At 34.4% G+C, this 17,305-nt stretch overlaps 1 protein-coding gene across 1 annotated transcript in view; it reads right to left on the bottom strand.

Annotated features, from left to right (window-relative positions):
• Positions 1 to 17,305, bottom strand: part of GREB1L (GREB1 like retinoic acid receptor coactivator) — a 255,520-nt gene that overhangs the window by 104,408 nt on the left and 133,807 nt on the right. The window contains 4 exon segments of the mRNA XM_033087644.1: positions 1,148 to 1,324; positions 5,794 to 5,970; positions 14,430 to 14,627; positions 14,830 to 14,989. Coding sequence (XP_032943535.1) covers positions 1,148 to 1,324; positions 5,794 to 5,970; positions 14,430 to 14,627; positions 14,830 to 14,986 — 709 coding nt within the window. The 5' untranslated portion in view covers positions 14,987 to 14,989.

Here is a 17,305-nt window from a genome sequence, read left to right as displayed (position 1 = left end):
CACCCGGGATCATTGTATCATAGACTATTTCATAGATATTATTCTTTCCCAGAAAGAAGAATTGTCATTGAGCACTAAATAAGAAATTAAAAATATTTTAACTTCTAAAACAAAAGCTTAAAAGGGCATTTAAAAGGCAGGGAGGCAATACTCGTACCTATCCTATTTTTACTGTTTTACTAGGGCTCATGACATTTAAAACAGCTTTTCTAGAGGAAAATTCTTTAGACTTTATTAGGATAAAGAATTATCTATAATTCACTATGCTTATGATTCAGTGGCTACAAGCTTTAAGTTCTAATGATACCTGGCTTGGAACATATAGCCATTTCCTAAGGAGTTATATAATGTCATTTCAAATGCAACCAAGAGTAATTATGGTGAAAGACTCAGAGGCAAATCTGCAGTTGTAATTTGGATTTACTATGCTATTTTTCATGGTCAGGCCAAAATCTTGCACAGACAACAAATGGAAACATTAAAAACAATTATTATATTGTCTTTAATAATATAGTATTAATAACTGAAAAAAATCTCAGCATCTAAGAAACTGCTCAAAAGAATAAGGATTAGATATCCCCCTGCATTAAAATAACGAAAAGAACTTGTGTTAAATCCTATTAAACACATGAAGATGTGAAGTTTCCACTGGATTCATTTCTATAAATAAGTTTGTTAAGTTCTTCCTAACTGAAAAGAAACAAAAATTTCCCAGGTATTATGAAGAGTGCATTATTTATTCTAAAGTCTTCTTAGTTCTAATTAAAATAAAAAAATATAGATGCTTGAAAACTACTAAAGACCTGTTAAATAAAGTAGAAAGAGCATGTAACCAGGAAACTGACACTTTGAAGTCCTCTCTAAATAACAGAAGAGCTAGAAAGAGTGCATTTTTTTCCTGAGAGGGGCACTGCACTCTCCCAAGAGACACAGACACATATACTTTGCTAAACTTGAATAATCTCTATTGAAAATCAAAAGCTAGTCATATAACCTTCCAGAGGGCTTTATATCTTTGTACAGCATTCTGAACTTGGGATATTTATCCGTATTACACCTGAATTCCGAACCCTGCATGGGCCACTTGTCATTACAGTAATATCCTCATTCCCTTCCCCTCCCGCTCCCTCTCTGGCATTGATACTACCTTTCCAGCAGATAAGAGGTCCCTTTGACAGTACACCCTGGGAGCTTCTGACTAGGTAGTACTTTAAGTGCTTCTGCTTCTTTGGCTGGGTGGTGAGCTTCAAGTTAATGTGGTTGGAAAACTCCGTGAAATACCGAAATCCTCTTTCTCCACAGCCGATACAGTTTCCAGAAAACCCTGAAAGGTGGAAAACCAGTTACTGGTGGCCTTGTATGTTGGTACAATACCTTTACATATAAGAAGCCCAGAAATATTCACAGTCTTTGACCTTTGACTTGAAAACTTCTGACTTTCGAGGAAATAGCTCAAAGAAAAAAAAAAAAAAAAGTACAAAATTTATTTTAGCAGAGTTATTTCGTAATAATAAAAGACTGAAAATAATTTAAATATTTTTAAATGCTCTAAAGGGATAGTGGTTATCCCTTTAGAGTGGATAGTACCATGTGATAGTATTTATATATTTGACATACAAATATTAAAAAGTTTGGTTCTAGAGATGTCCATTATGTCTTCCCCACACATTCCCCTTTTAGAGAATCTGCTGGCCTGGGTTCTCTGCCCCGCCCATCATGGGGACTTGCCTCCATGGCCATAGCTGATTAGGCTGTGGACCAATATCGGACCCAATCTGGGGCAGTCAGAGTCTCTCTCCTGACACTTTGAAATAATTACTAAGAGTCAGTCAGATGGTACTGGACTCTAAATTTATAAGGTTTTGTAAAATTGGAACCTGAGTTGGAACCATGTCAATCACATGTCAACTAAGGTGTGGGAAAGAACAAACAGAAATGTGAAAAGGAAGTTGGTCTGCAGCTAGGAGAGGATGGGCAGTGATGTGTAAACTCAGGGCATTGTCAACTTTCCAGTTTCTATGAGATCTAGCTGTACTTTCTGGCATGAGTTCCTTCAGATTCCCAATTTCTCTTCATTCAAACCCCTTTTACTCAACTTAGATTATCCCATGAGATCTAACCTTCAAACAATTCTCACTCAGAACAAGCAAACAAAATAAAACTTTCCGTGACCTGCTTACAGCAGGGTACATAGAAGAGATGGAGAAGCTCAAAAGATGAGGACCTGTACATTATTGGAAATAAATTTTTCAGTCCCCCCTTAAAATACAAAGGCAGACAGGAGAGTGAGTTCATCTGGTTGTGACTGATGAGAACAGCACACATGTACTGCCATATAGTGAATAAGGACAAAAAGTTGTAAATAAGAAACGGCATTCTAAATTTCATAAAAACAATATTCTATATACGAGTACAAATAACTAATTGAAAATAAATTCACTGATGAAGTGACACATTCCTTTTTAAACCCCCAAACCAACCTGTTACATAATTAACAAAGACAGATAAGGAGAGAAGAGAAAGGCCAGGATTAAAGACACAATGGCTTACAATGTCCCAATCTCAGAATGCTGACAATTCAGAACATTTAGAAGTGGCAGTCCAATTTATTATTATTTATGCAATAATTATTCATTGACCACCTACCTATATGCCAGGCATTGTGCTAAACACTGGAATAACAGTGGTGAGCAAGAGATAGTTATAACCTGTGATCAGTTACATAAAATTAGTAATTCTGTATAATTAGTTTATTATTATTACTTTATGGAAATATAAATATTGATGTAATTGTGTAAGTTATTTAAAATATATTTAGAGATGGATTGCATTTGAGAGCATTTGGCTATTTTTCTAATACCTTTGAGCTGTAGACCCCCCAAAAAAATTGTCAATGGCTGCATAGTTCACTAAGTTCCTAAAGAAAGCCATCCATCCATTCACCCATCCATCCATCCATCCAACAAATACTTGTTGTACTCTATATGCTAAGTATTGTTTCAGGGACCAGGTTTTCAGCATGGAACTAAGTAGACAAAAATCACTGCCTCTGTGTAACTTATATTGTGTGATTATCAAGCCTTGATGGAAAATTACCTGACTTGTGAGGCAGGTGTACCACATCTAAAACACAGTACAAAGCTACAAAAACCTTTCAGCCAAAATAATTAAAGACAGTGTCAAAAAAAGAGAGAGGCTTATCTGATAGGCTCAAGTAGTTCATAAAAGATTAGTGTGAGAATTAGAATTAACAAAGTATTGAGGTTAGGTTTTTATCTTTTATCTTTTCCTCTGTCTATCTTTGAGGTGAAAAAGCAAGATCACGTGAGGAGGAAGAAAAGCAATGGATCTCGGATAATCTTCAGAGAAGAGAAACTTCAAATTGATAATTAACAATATAAAAGATTTAGAATCCTACAGTCTATTTTTAAAACTGTGTGGTTTCAGTATTAGCCTTGGTCCAAGAGAGATTTTTCACTGCTGTAAGTTTATACTGTCATCATCACAAAAAAAACAAAACAAAACAAAACAAAAAAAAACAAAAAAAAAAACAAAAAAAAAAAACCTCTTACAGCCAAATTACCTTTCTAGTTTTTTTTGGCAATCAAGCCTTCCAATTGCCTGGTAGATTTGGGACACAAGCACTGCCAACGGGATCGATATATTTTTAATCAATTCCCCTAGTCTTTGGAATCTGCATAATTTATCTAAAAATTTAGATACATTGGTATTGAAGTCCACAGGGATTCTAGAATATCTGAAATTGAAAATTTTTCCCACTATACCTTAATGCATACTAAAATCATCCATCATAAGCAATAAATGTTGGATGAATGTTAACTTTTGGACAAAGAAGTACTGATATATAAAAATTTCAACAATGTGCTTGTCTAAGAAAAAACTTCTACCATTTTGTTGCACTGTACTTTGACCTGGAAAAGTGGTTAATAAAAACTTATGTCTATCTACAAAGGGTAGAGAAAGTAAGCAAAGTTCCATGTCTTTAAATATATTTAATAAATATGACAAAATGGCAGAATACCATTTAAAGAGCAAGTACACTGTGTTGAATGGTGCCTTATAAATATCAACTGATTTGGTCTTTACAACCCTGTAAGGTAGGCATTATTGGCTCCTTTATACAGATGAGGAATCTGAGACTTCAAGAGGATAAGTTGTTTGCCAAAGTTCTTCAAGTACTAAGTGGCAAAGTGGGATTTAAACCCAGCTCCAATTCCAAAGCCTATTGTCTTTGGTCTCATATGCCTGATTACATAGGATTATGAAATCTTATTTTGGTGGTGTTTTCTGTGTCCTTTCCATGGTGTATTCTAGGAAGATTCCTCTAGTCTTGAAGAATTATTGAGCAGAAAGCATTATGAGAGATTTTTTTTTTTGGTCTGTAGTCAAGCAGCATAGGAACTGTTCCATTCAATGGAATTATGATGCTTTTAATATGCTAAAAAGAAGTTTCCCAAAGACTTTTTTTTTTTTTTTTACTATAGCCAAGTAGGCTGTTAGCTTTGTGAGGAAAAGGACTTATCTTTTTTGTGTCTTATCATTTTTGTGTCCCCCATATCATAGCCTAGCATGATTTCCGTCATACAGTACATTTTGAACAAATACTGTTGAAAGAATGAATGAATGAAAAAATGAGTACTTGGACCTTCTAATTTAGTGCAATATATAAACTTTACCATTAGGCTTCTATATTAAACCATGCTTTCAATTTCACTAAAAGAAAAATAAAATGAGCATTTTTTATGAGCGCCTTATGAAAAATAAAAATTGTCACTTTTTCTATGGACCAAGCGAAGGCTTTGAACTGCAATTTAAGGAACCTTTATAAATCATGTGCAGGGTCATTTTCTGACTCAAGACAATGATTTATTTATTTCTAGACTTTCTGATGACACTGTATAATTAGGAAGAATGCATCAAACAAAACAAAAATATACCTTACAATCAATACAACAGTGGCATTCTTTGTCCTCTTCTTTTCCCTTTTTTACTGATATTTGTGCTGAAAATATCTACAAGTATTTGTCCATCTACAGCAAGAGATATTCTGAGAAATAAAAGCAAATCCTAGGAAATACAGCAGCAAAAAAAGCAACAAACTTCATGTGTCCTTTTATTTGTCTTTTTAATTATTAAGAATAATTTAAAAAATAAATTCACTCTTTATTTCTCATGATGTAGAGAAGCTATGTTGTGAAAAAAAACCCAGACTCAAATACCAGACCATAAACAATTCTGATAAAGGTATATATTTTATACCATATACCTTTATGTATATATATATATATATATATATATATATATATATATTTCCCTAATTATTTTGGATAAGCTAATGCTAAATGTAAAGTGATAATCACATCAACCAAGTGTAATTAGGAATAATGTGGTATGAAAAAAAACTACAGATAACTTACTAAGTGGATAATCCACAGCTGAATAATTGAGAGTTGACTTGACATCAGGTCCTGATCAATGACTCTATAGAGAGTGAATCCTATTTTGTTTTACAAAATATTAACTTTTGATAAATTGCATTCTGTCCTTTGCCTGTTTTAAAAAGTCTCTTCATTAAAGTGAGTGTTTTTAGAATGAATAATAAATAAGAGCTAAGTTTTAAGAAGTTATTTAAAAAAAAGTTTCATACTTGAACTAAATGGTATAATCCCAAACCAATTCTGTGATTTAAAAAAGACTCTGTGATCATTTAAAATAAACTTGTATTTTAACTCCTTCATCTTAGAAGAAATTTTATAGGTGTGAGATACTCACCTAAAAGTGCATTTTTTCCATGATCATCTGGTAGAAATCGCTTGTCTACAGCACACACCAGGATGTGTTCAGGAAGATTGGGAGACTTTGCCCCCACCAGGAGGAATCCTGCTGGGATGTCAATTTGTTCCATACACAGAGATACCAAACGCAAATCCTTTCCTGCTTGACAAAAACCTAAAAACCAGTGAAAAGGACACAAATGTTTAGGGAGGTTGTAACTCTTTATCACCCATGGAAATCACTATTAAGGACTAAATTTAAAGTTCATATACTCTAACTAGAAGACAACTCTATCATATATGCTGCTATGAGCAGAGCTGAAAAGGCTTTAGAAGGAGGTATTTCTGACTGGTTCAGCTAACATTGACAGTTTTTATATTTTCTGTCCACAAGTAAGGAAAGGATAAATATACAGCAAACTTTGAAAACCGTGTATAATTTTTACGTTCATGTAATGTAGCATTTTAACTTTCAATTCAAGTTTACTTCTCTAAATGGGGACAAACATAGAACAGAGATCCTCTCCATTTCACATAGGAAGAGACTGAAGCTCAGAGTTTGGTGACTCATAAAGTGAATGGGCCAGAACCAGAACTCAGAACTGTTAGATTATTTTCACTAGTTATGACATGACATGATAAAACCTTACATAACCACTTTGGATTCCATAATGTATTGCAGTATTCATTAGTTCATTATTTATAAAAAACCATTTGCAACAGATGTTATCCTAGGCCTGGGAATACAGATATCTCCCTCTAGTTAATTGGAAGAATGTATAAGGAACTGATAATCACAAAACAATATTACAGAGGATAGCTATTTTTTGCCGCAAATCACCGATCTCTACAACTTCTGGAAAATGATCCTCCTTGCACGCTACTCATGTGATTCCCCTGGAGAGTTGTGATATTCCAGATTGACTTGCAGCTGGCACCTGACCAAAGCTGGGCCACTGTAATATCCCACTTTTCTGGCCATGGGGTCCAGGGGTGGGCACCTGATAGAAATCAGGCCAATCAAAGCCTTTTCCATAAAATTTCTGAACATGGAGCCAGGGAGAGCATGTTTGCTCTGTGGCAGCTCTGTTCCTTGCCCTGTGAGAGAAGTCTGACAGAGAGACAGGAGGCTTGGGGAATGTTTTGGCAGAGTTTAGATCCCTGAAGCCCAGCTGTATCTGCCTTTCCCATGGTTTGGTCAAGATACGTTTCGCTTTAGAATCCTTCCAGTAACTTATTCACTTGACCTAAGCTAGTCTGAGTTGAGTTTCTGTCATGTGCAACTAAATGAGACCGGACAAAAATGTAAGTTATTTTAGGAAGTTATAGGAGATAAAAGGATGGACACCTAACTCCCCACACACAAACCTGCAAAGATCACCATTATCATAGCTCAACACAAAGTAGGGAAGAACCATGCTATATTCTTTCGGCATCAATTAATATGTTCACCAACTGCCAACAAACAATTAGATGCCATCTGTTAGTATATGAGAAACGAAAACAATATCCAAACATGGTATAAAGCTGGTGCATATAAATCTACTATATGCTCTGGATCATCAAACCTGAAAAGTAGACATAATAAAATTGGAAAAAGTCAACAAAAGAAAGACTAAAATGAAAAAGACAATAGGTTTCAACCATTTCAAGCTTGCAGATCCCCTTTTAACGTTAAAAAAAATCTAATTTAACTTACAGTGTTTGTGAATTGAGGGAATAATATCAAAGTATTATTGCGAATTCTTTAACAATTTTATATCAATCTGTATTTTATTATTCACAATATCATCTATATTTATTTGAAAAATAGTCATTTATATATGTGAGTCATATTAGTTATTCAGTTTACCAACATTTTTGGAGACTATGGATACATAGAACCCCTTGAAAAATATTCTGCTGCTCCCACCTTAAGGGATAGGGCTCACAATTTGTTTTGAACTTTGGAAGCTGGAAATTGATAATGAAGATGGTGATGACATGATGATGATATTGATGGCAGCTAAAATTTATGGAGCACTTTACATAAGCTTGGTACAGTGCTAAACACTGTATAGATTATTTTATTTAATCCTCTCAACACCTGTAGGTAGGGACTATTATCTCCTTTTCATAGAAGAGAAATTAAAGCTCAGATGGATTAGAAAACCTGCCCAAGGTTACATAATGAGTCCAGTAATGTTCAGTGATATGAGACATGGGAAGTTTACTATATGAAAACAGACAAAAAGTATACCATTCAACTAGGCAAAAGAGAAGCTAAAAACAGTTATAATACAGAATTAAAACTGTGAGGGGTAAACCCAGACTTTTCACTGAATTCTAAAATACTAAATCTAGAAGGCGTTTTAAAGTCCTAAAAGGAGTGCTATATTTCAATCAAAGGAATTATTAATTTGTATATAGACATTAAACCTAGAAACACATTTCCCTGAAGAAAAGGCAGAACATATAAAATATCTTCCCAGAAGGTATAGATAAATTCAGTGATGAGAGGTTCACGATCGCCTATTGATAGAAAACAATGCTTGAGAAGTTGTCTTTGTCACTAAGTAGCAATACAAACTTTCTACAACCTTGATTCACTCCTTGTTAGAAAGAGTGGACAAGATGGAACCATAGTCTCAATCAATTTGTACCAATCTGCAAATCATGACAAGCCCTTTTAGATCCCTAGAGATACATGGAACCCCGACTTCATCAGATTCAGCATTCGCCAACAAGTGGTTATCAAACTCCCATGGATTCATACAGGTATTTCAAGATACTTGGGAATTATTAGTGCAACTTAGATAGACATCATTACAAATTTCTGAAACCTAATAAATAACTCTTCTAATATCCTACTTTATTTTATTTTTTAAAGCATTTATTTGAGCAAAAAGAGCTGCAGCCTGGGAAATACAGATTCGAGTAGTAACCTAAATTTTGTTCCCTGTAATATCCTACTTTTAAAAGAAAATGTTCTGAGGACCTTCCATCCTACATCTGTAGGGACAGTGAAAAACAGTTAAGTGAACTGAGGACTCACCCAGTTGAACCCCATTATCAGTGTGTAGTTTTCACTACAACAGAATTTTAAGTGCTTTGTATTATAAGTCATATGTATTGATATGTTGCTTAATTTATACCCATAATGGTTTATTGGTTAATGATGGGAAGCTCAGGAAACACTGAATCTGTTAATAAACAAAAAGAATCATTTTACGAATGTTTCTAAAGATGCTGTTTGCTAATTATGAAAGTCAGACCTCCACTCCCACTCATCGAATAAGATTATATAAAATACACCAATATGTTTCTAGGGCACCAAAAAAAGCATTGTTAAAGTAAACATTTAATGATTATAATCCAATTTGGCTTTTCAAGTGAGAGAGAAAGCATATTATTTGCAGAGAAATTCTGCAAACAGCAGCCTGAAACTTTCATCATATAGAGCAAAAATGCAAAAACTATAAATAATAAACTAGTATATCATTTTAATTCTAAAATGTCGAAATTCTAGAAATTTCTAGAATTTCAAATTTGTAAAATCTAGAAATTCAAATTTGGAGTATTAAAAGTAGATTTTGACACTTTTTTTTTGATGCTGGAAAACATTTAAATATACTTGGCTACTCTTCTCCCCACACCCAAAAGTATAACATTTAATTTTTGAATTTGTCAACAAAACATCCTTTTTCTTATACAACCAATTTAAATTAAACAGCAATTATTGAATGATAAAATGTAGAAAATTTTTTCTTGTGTGCACGAATAATATCAAATAGTATAATAATTTGCTGCTCTAAAAGGAATACTTTCTACTTAAAATCAATTCTTCATCACATGCTATGTAATGACAATTAGTCTTTAAATCCCTAAGGGGTTCAAAAGATTATATATTACTATAAGAGAGATTTGTGAGTTGAAGATTGGTAACTACTCCAATCTCGTTAGTATGTAAATGAGGAAATTAGGACTCATAAAGGTTAAGAAAGTGGCCCAGGGTCAAATACCCAGCAAGTAAGAAAGGTGGAATAGAACTCAGGTCTCTTGAGTCCAAGTTAGATGCTCCTATATCCTCATTACCATCTCTCTGACTCATATAGTGCTTTACCTTCCCTCAGTCTGATGTAGGACACTGTCCTATAGTTTCTTCCTTGCCTATTTTTGCTGAATCCTGGAGGCATTTGATATACCAGCCCCTGCCAGTCCTGGGCTATGTATGACAGTATCCACCTATCTCATATTTGCTGATGAATCCTTAAAATTCAAGGCACAAAGGTGACCCATGATTAGAGAATGACATTTCCAATGAGATTTCTCAAAGTAATACAGCAAAAGGGAGATTACTGGGAAAGAGAACAATTTTGGTTCTGGGCTAAACAGAGATAGAGTCAAGAAGACACAATGTGGAAATATCTGAAGAAAGCAGGATTTCCTATGGAATAAAAATGACTTCAGAGTGATTTCTGTAGCAAAGTTAAAACTACAAAATCCATGCGATTTGAGAATCACATAGTTTTTAGTACTACAGTCTTTGAGGGGTTTCCCATTTATGATTATTAGAACACCTAGAGGTCAAAAGTAATCATTATTTAACAATGACTGGATCCTGGATTCTATAAGAAACATGTTTTCTAGTCTCCTCCTCTTAAAAATTTTTTTTTCAAGAAATGCTTGTGACAATGAAAAGAGGAAATGTCTTATTTTATGCTAAAAACACCCACAATCATGGGAGTATGTAAAAGAAGCACAGGAATCAACTGAACTTGCACCCAATGGAAAAATTTGAGCAACAAAATAGTTTTGCATTATAGCCCCAAAATAAAATAAATATCCACAAATATATAATGATATAAATAAATGATTCAAAAAAAGTAATAAATAAGGGAGAAAGGGCAAATTCCCATGCAGCAGAATCCCAAATAATTTAAGTAGATACTCCACCCTCAAGGAGGCGGAGCATAACTCTCCATTCCTTAAGTATGGGTTGAGCATAGTGACATTTTTTCATGGTTTGGAAAGAGATAAAGAGTGGAGATAACACTACCTCAACCAGGTAATCTAGATCAACACCAACAGTCATAAATCATGTTGATAGAATGTACCCTTGATTTAATATGATGAAATCAGCACTTTCCTTCTGTCATAGCCACCCCCAAACCCATAACTCCAGTCTAATCAGGAGAAAAACATCAAACAAATTCCAACAGTGGATCTCCTACAGTACACCTGACCAATAATTCCTGAAACTGTCAGTCATCATCAAAAACAGGGAAAGTCTGAGAAACTCACAGCCAAGAGGAGTGTAAGGAAACATAACAACTAAATCTAATGTGGTGTCCTGGATGGGATTCTGAAACAGAAAAAGGACATTACATGAAAACTAAGAAACTCAAACTATGGACTTTAATTAACGTAAGATGCTAACAATAAGAGAAACTGCAGGGAAATATGGAAACTGTGTACCATTTTCTCAATTTTTCTGTAAATCTAAAACTGTTCTTAAAAACATAAAGTCTATTTAAAATGTCCTATTTTGTCTTCTTGCCTTCTGGTTACTTACCAATACATGCTGCACAGCCAATTTAATTAAGAGGAAAAAGAATAGGAATAAAAGAGAAGGCAAAGTTGAGTCGATGAACAGGGTCAGGAAGAAATCAAGGCCAAAAATGGTTGCAAAATCAAGCAAAAGTTCCTAAATTCAGTTTGTAGTTGTTCTGAGAACATGGTCACCTGCTAAGGGTCTAGCCTTTTGTTTGATATCTATTAACTAACTTTCTTCCCAACCCTCATTCTTGGTATTCAGACTAGTTATTATATACAAAATATATCATCAGGGACCTCCAATTACAAAAATCATGCAAAAAGCAATATTTAATTTATTTTTTTATAGATTGAAAATAAACTGTGTATCTGTAAAGAGTGGATAGCTAAAGAATCTATGAAACGGGATTATATTTCAAGACCTATAGGATCCAAATATCTGGTGTAGCAGGTGGTTCTATTTTTTCCACTATTAGAAATATGTCAGATTATTTACCCAATAAAGATTAAATATTAAATCCCAATTAAAATCTCAAACAAAATGAAAAGAATCTTACTACTCCCCTATAGGGTAATTCTGAATTAACACCTGAACTAATCCTGAAAGAATGATCTGATTTTTCTTTTAGAAGCTACTGGAAGATCTGGGAAAGAGTATGCAAAGAAAGAAAGATAAGTTATCATTGAGGTGGGTATATAAATAATTTGACAAAAGTGTCCCCTAAATAGTTTCATTTTTTTAGAACAAAAGAGAAATGTTGCCCTAAAACCAAAATTCTTGCAGCAAATGATTTTAATTAAAAAGAAAAAAAGAAGGCTCTTCTTTATAAACTTCATCTGCATTTCCTTAAGAAAATAGCCAAAGTTTTCACTTCACAGAACCAGATTTGCATTCTCCAATTATCTCCATCTTGAAGGTTACAGAGTAATCTAAATGGGGAGAGGGGAAAGTTTACTGAAACAGCTATAAACACAAAGTAAAGTAAATTTGGCCTAAAATTTGGTTGCCCTTCACCCCTCTAAACAATCAACTGCCTCCCAGCAGGGTAGGAACCTACACTATTCCAATAATTTACATAAGAAATTAGCAACCAAAATTTACATCTGAATGGTAACCCCCAGAAGCCCATCAGGTGTTAAGTATCTGCTTATCTAAATTGCCTCTAAAAATAGCTTCACCTTCCTTTAAGCCTTAGGTAAATAGAGGATTTCCCATGACTGGAAGGTGGTCCCTTGAAACAAGTCCATTATACTGCCCTATTTCACTGACAATTTTATTAAGGAAAATTTCAGGGCTGTTCTGCCTTTGAAATTGAAAGCGCTATGGGTGAACTATATATTATCAAATTATAAACTATGCTTTTTGCTTTTAATGGCCACCCCCAGGTGAATTAAAGGAGGAAAAAGAAAAACGGACATGTAATTAGTATAAGTTTCTTCTTTTTTATCTTTAAAATAACAATTACCCTTCCCTTATACTTTAAAGAATCTCTACATAGTAAGATTAGTGTTCTCATGTTTTAAAATTCATGAAATACTTGCTATCTGCTAGATCACTGAGTTTATATATTGGTGAGTCCTAAACGGCTTTCCATATCTGGTTATATATACTATCAATAGTGCCAGATACGCCAAAAGGCAATCTAAAAACATAATGTAGCGCACAGGAAAACAGGGAAACCTCTCCCTCATTTGTTGGTATAAAATGTTTCAAATGATCCTGTAAAGCTTTTACTATTGTATTTAATTCTTACACATAATAAGATTCTTAATGACAAACCAACAATATTTTAAGCACTATTTCAACTTCTAGCTGTTACTTGATAAATATAAATTGACTAATCAATCAAATAAAAGGCATGAAAATGGATATAAAACAGGTAAATGGAAACCTAATGCCAGTCACCTCCCAGGTTTAAGACGTGTATTACATCAATAATGAGTAAATCGATATATATTATACTATATTATTATAAGTCTGGGCAAAAGAAACCAATCATATGTGGCAGTAAATTCATAAGGAATGATGTGTTAGAGGCAGGCCTAACTCAAAGAACAGTGGTCCTTAATTGCTAGAGACCACTTGTAGTGAATCAGGCATAGATAAGCTGCAAGGAGGATTATTCAATTTTCCAAATCCCTGTAGGTAGGGGATTTTGAGCCTTTTGTAGTTTATCAGATTCTAGAACTAGATATCAGGGAGAAAAATAAAACTTCCAAAGAGTGCCAACTCATTCATCTGGATTTACATATTTGAATCTCTAGTTTATACAAGTTATTTGCACTTCAAGCTTTTTATAGGCAAAGTCCTGAAATTGTCCCCCCTCTTTCTCCTTCTCTTTCTCTTCCCTCTCGACCCCAAAGATTTGCATGCATTGGAATCACCCCAGGTCCAAATCAGCTGGGATAAAAGTTATACTCTAGCTAATATGGATAAAGTAGAATCCACATACTAATTAGGGTAGAAAGGCCAGAAAAACAGTGCTGTATACCACTAAATGGAGGAAAGAGAGTATAATTTAAGTTGTGACATCACCAAAACCATTAAATAATTAAAAATATTTTATATTAGGATTTTTTTTAAGTGTCGTAAAAGCCCTGGTAGAAGAGGCGTTTGACAAACTAAATAAAACAGGATTATCAAAATACATACATTTTTCTCTTCTACAGAAAACAGTATATTGGGTGAGTGTTTAAAATAAATGGAAAAGGTAAGTATAAAACATCTGTTATCTCTGTTATTGTTTTGAGGGTAGAAAAGAAAGAAGTAGGAAAACACTAAAAGAGTTCCGAAAGTAGTACCATTCTTGCAGAAAGTACTGGAAAAACCCTGACCTGGGTCTAGGCTTGCCATTGCCACATACCATCTTGAAAAGTCATCAACTGCTGTGAATCTCAGTCCTTCATCTATAAGATAGGGTGATAATACTTGCCTTTCTTACAGACACCAGCTATGAAGTCACAGGAAATATTGTAAGAACATAATTGTTCCTCATTCCTTTCTGTAATTACTGGTTTCCAGCCTTGAGTATCACATGCAATGACTGGAAACTAGTCAAGACAATATTAGAGAGATTGAAAACAAAATCTGAAACCCACCATCTGTAGTGCAAGACCCTTCTGGGGCAGGTTTCTGTGAATAGGGAATTGGTGGGCTATTTGAATCCGACATTTCTTCATCATCTTCGTCATCTTCCATTTCATTAACTGTCAGAGTGTTAGAAAAGTCCAGGCTTCCATTTTGAGTACAGCGGTGAACTAAGTCTTTGTCCAGCTCTTCCACCTTGGGTTTTACATCTGGGTGAGCAAATAAATCAAAGCTAATTTAATGAAAAGATGTTTAGGAAAAATAACCAAAAAAAAAAAATTTCATAGTTCTGCAAGTCATCTAAAGACAGAGAGACTAGCATTTTCTAACAATTTACCAATTTATTTCAGAGGTCCCCAGATTTTGGAAGGCCCACTTCTTGTGAAAGTTGTGTAGGATTGAGAAACTTACCAGCAGATGAGAATGGATGCTGGTCAGGGTCCAAGTACAGCTGGGAAAAAATTGGCCGTGGTACCACACTACTACATCTGAGAGAGGCTTCTATGGAGTTGTGGAGAGCTTCCTCAAATCGAGCAGATTTCAGTTGCCCAGCATATGAATTCCCCATGGTCTACACCACCACCCCCAAAGACAAAGAGGAAGAAAGGAGGAAATTGATATAATTAGAGGATCATATGTCTGCAAAGTACGCATATACCTGATATAAACTACATCCATATATTTTGTTAGGATATGAATTATATGTATATTTCTTGTTCAGACAACCTGTATAAATGATCCGTTATATCATATTTGGTTTTTGTTTTTTCAGTCCAAACGCATTTCAGAAAGCCACTTTAAAGGATCTATTATCTGAGAATCAAACAGTAATACATGCTTTATGTCAATGTTCTCCATCCAGTAAATCAAGACTGACCTGTCAATTGTGAAGCCCAACCTGGTGACATCTCTACCTTAAAACTGGTGGGCTACCATAACCCCATACCAACTCTATCAGTGGTTTCAGAGTAACTCTCTAATTACCTCTCTCTCTACTAAGATCTTATTACCGTAGGGAGAAAGAAGAATTCCTCTCTGGAAAGAAAAAAATGAAAGCTTTAGGATAATATACTTGACAAATTTCTGAAGGCAAGATATGAGCCTTTTATATTCAGAGAACTCCTTTATGTATTACTAGTGTTTTTGAAAAAACACTGTTGTTTATTTTGCTCCATCTGAATCACAATGTTATTTGAGACCCCTCAGAAAAAGTTTATACTAAGAGGTTTTGAAGCCATGGCCTTCAATTCTTATCACTAATATTTATATAGTACTTGCTAGTTAAAAATTTTTCCATATATATGTATAATAACTACAATTTATCGGGTGCTAACTATTGGCTACAATTCTCAACGTATGGTCTGAGGTTCCTGAGACCCTTTCTGGGGTCCATGAAGTCAAAACTCTTTTCAAACTATTACTAGGATATTATTTGCCTTTTTCACTCTCATTCTCTCATGTGTGTACAGGAAAATTTTCCAGAGGCTCCATGATGTGTGATGTTGCAACATAGTGAATGCAGATACACTACTCTTCTCACTAATTTATTCTGAAAATATAGTTATTTTTCATAAAATATGTATTTATTTTGATAATACCGGGTTTATTATTGATAATTTTTAATTAATAAATATTTTTAAATTTCTTAGTTTTAATTTCTAATAAATATAATCCACATAAACAAAACTCAATGATTAAAAGTCTAAAGGGGTTCTAAGAGGAAAAGTTTCAGAACTCTTGAGCTAGGCATTATACTAAATACTTTATAAAGATTATTTATCTAATCCTCAGTATTCTGAAGTAGGTATGACCTCTTCCCACTTCATAGATGAAAAAAACTGAAGTTTGGAGAAGCCAAGTGACTTGCCCACCATCACCCAACTGGTAAGGGTTGGAATCAGGACTCACTCAATATCTAGCCATATGATAACAAATCCTGCACTCCCGGAGTACTAGATAGGCTCAACATGGGTGAAGCATTTCAAGAAAGGCAAGTTTGAGAGTATCTTAGCCTCGCTTTTCCCAACAGACTGAGGGATAGATATTCAATTTCATCTGGAATTCCAACTTCAACTGACTCCCTCGAGGACTGGTTGAGAATGACTAAGTATGCCTCTGGGCTCAGCAGTAGAGGGAGCCAAGATCCAGTGGTGACGACTCATGAGCAGAGAAGGGGGGATGCATAGCACACCACAATCCTGCTCTCAAGTTTCCCAGACTTATACACAAGAGCTCCATAGGAGATTTTGGTGCGTCTGGGCTGCCTCTATATAGTGAAGAAGGTCTTCTTACTCAATTACTAGTAGCAGTGAATAGAATACAGAGATTTCCATCAGAGTCGGTCATTTTATCAGAGATTGCTATGATTTGGAGGAAAAGCCAGAATCATATTTTGGCAACCTTTCTCATAATAGGTATTAAGAAACTAAATGCCATAGATCTAAATTGCTAGGTTCCCTTTTTATAAAAAGGACATACCAGAAGTATATGTACATTACCCAATTAAAAATTGTAAGTGGAAGGAAATCAGCAAAGTCTATCAAATGAAATTTTCTGAGACTTCCAACCAGTACAACTATAAACATTTAAATTTTCTAAAGCTCAAAGCAATTTATTTTTTAACAGAACCACACATCATCAAAACAGGGTGGGAATGGAAGAGAAATATGTTGTGTCATTAGTTTATACATCTAAGTCAAAATCCAATAGCCATTTCACCTTTCGTCTTTGCTGAAGTGAGAAAATTACTAGGAACTAGCGCAGTCAACCACGGGATTTCTTATCCATGGAGAACAATGGAATAATTTCAAAGGTGGACTTTTAGCCTTTCTCTAGAGCACCAAATGCCTGGAAATCTTGCCTCTTCTTAATCTATTACCTGCTCAAG

This window comes from Rhinolophus ferrumequinum, chromosome 19 (assembly GCF_004115265.2).
Source record: "Rhinolophus ferrumequinum isolate MPI-CBG mRhiFer1 chromosome 19, mRhiFer1_v1.p, whole genome shotgun sequence".
Lineage (NCBI taxonomy): Eukaryota > Metazoa > Chordata > Mammalia > Chiroptera > Rhinolophidae > Rhinolophus > Rhinolophus ferrumequinum.
This window is presented reverse-complemented; position numbering and strand designations above follow the sequence as displayed.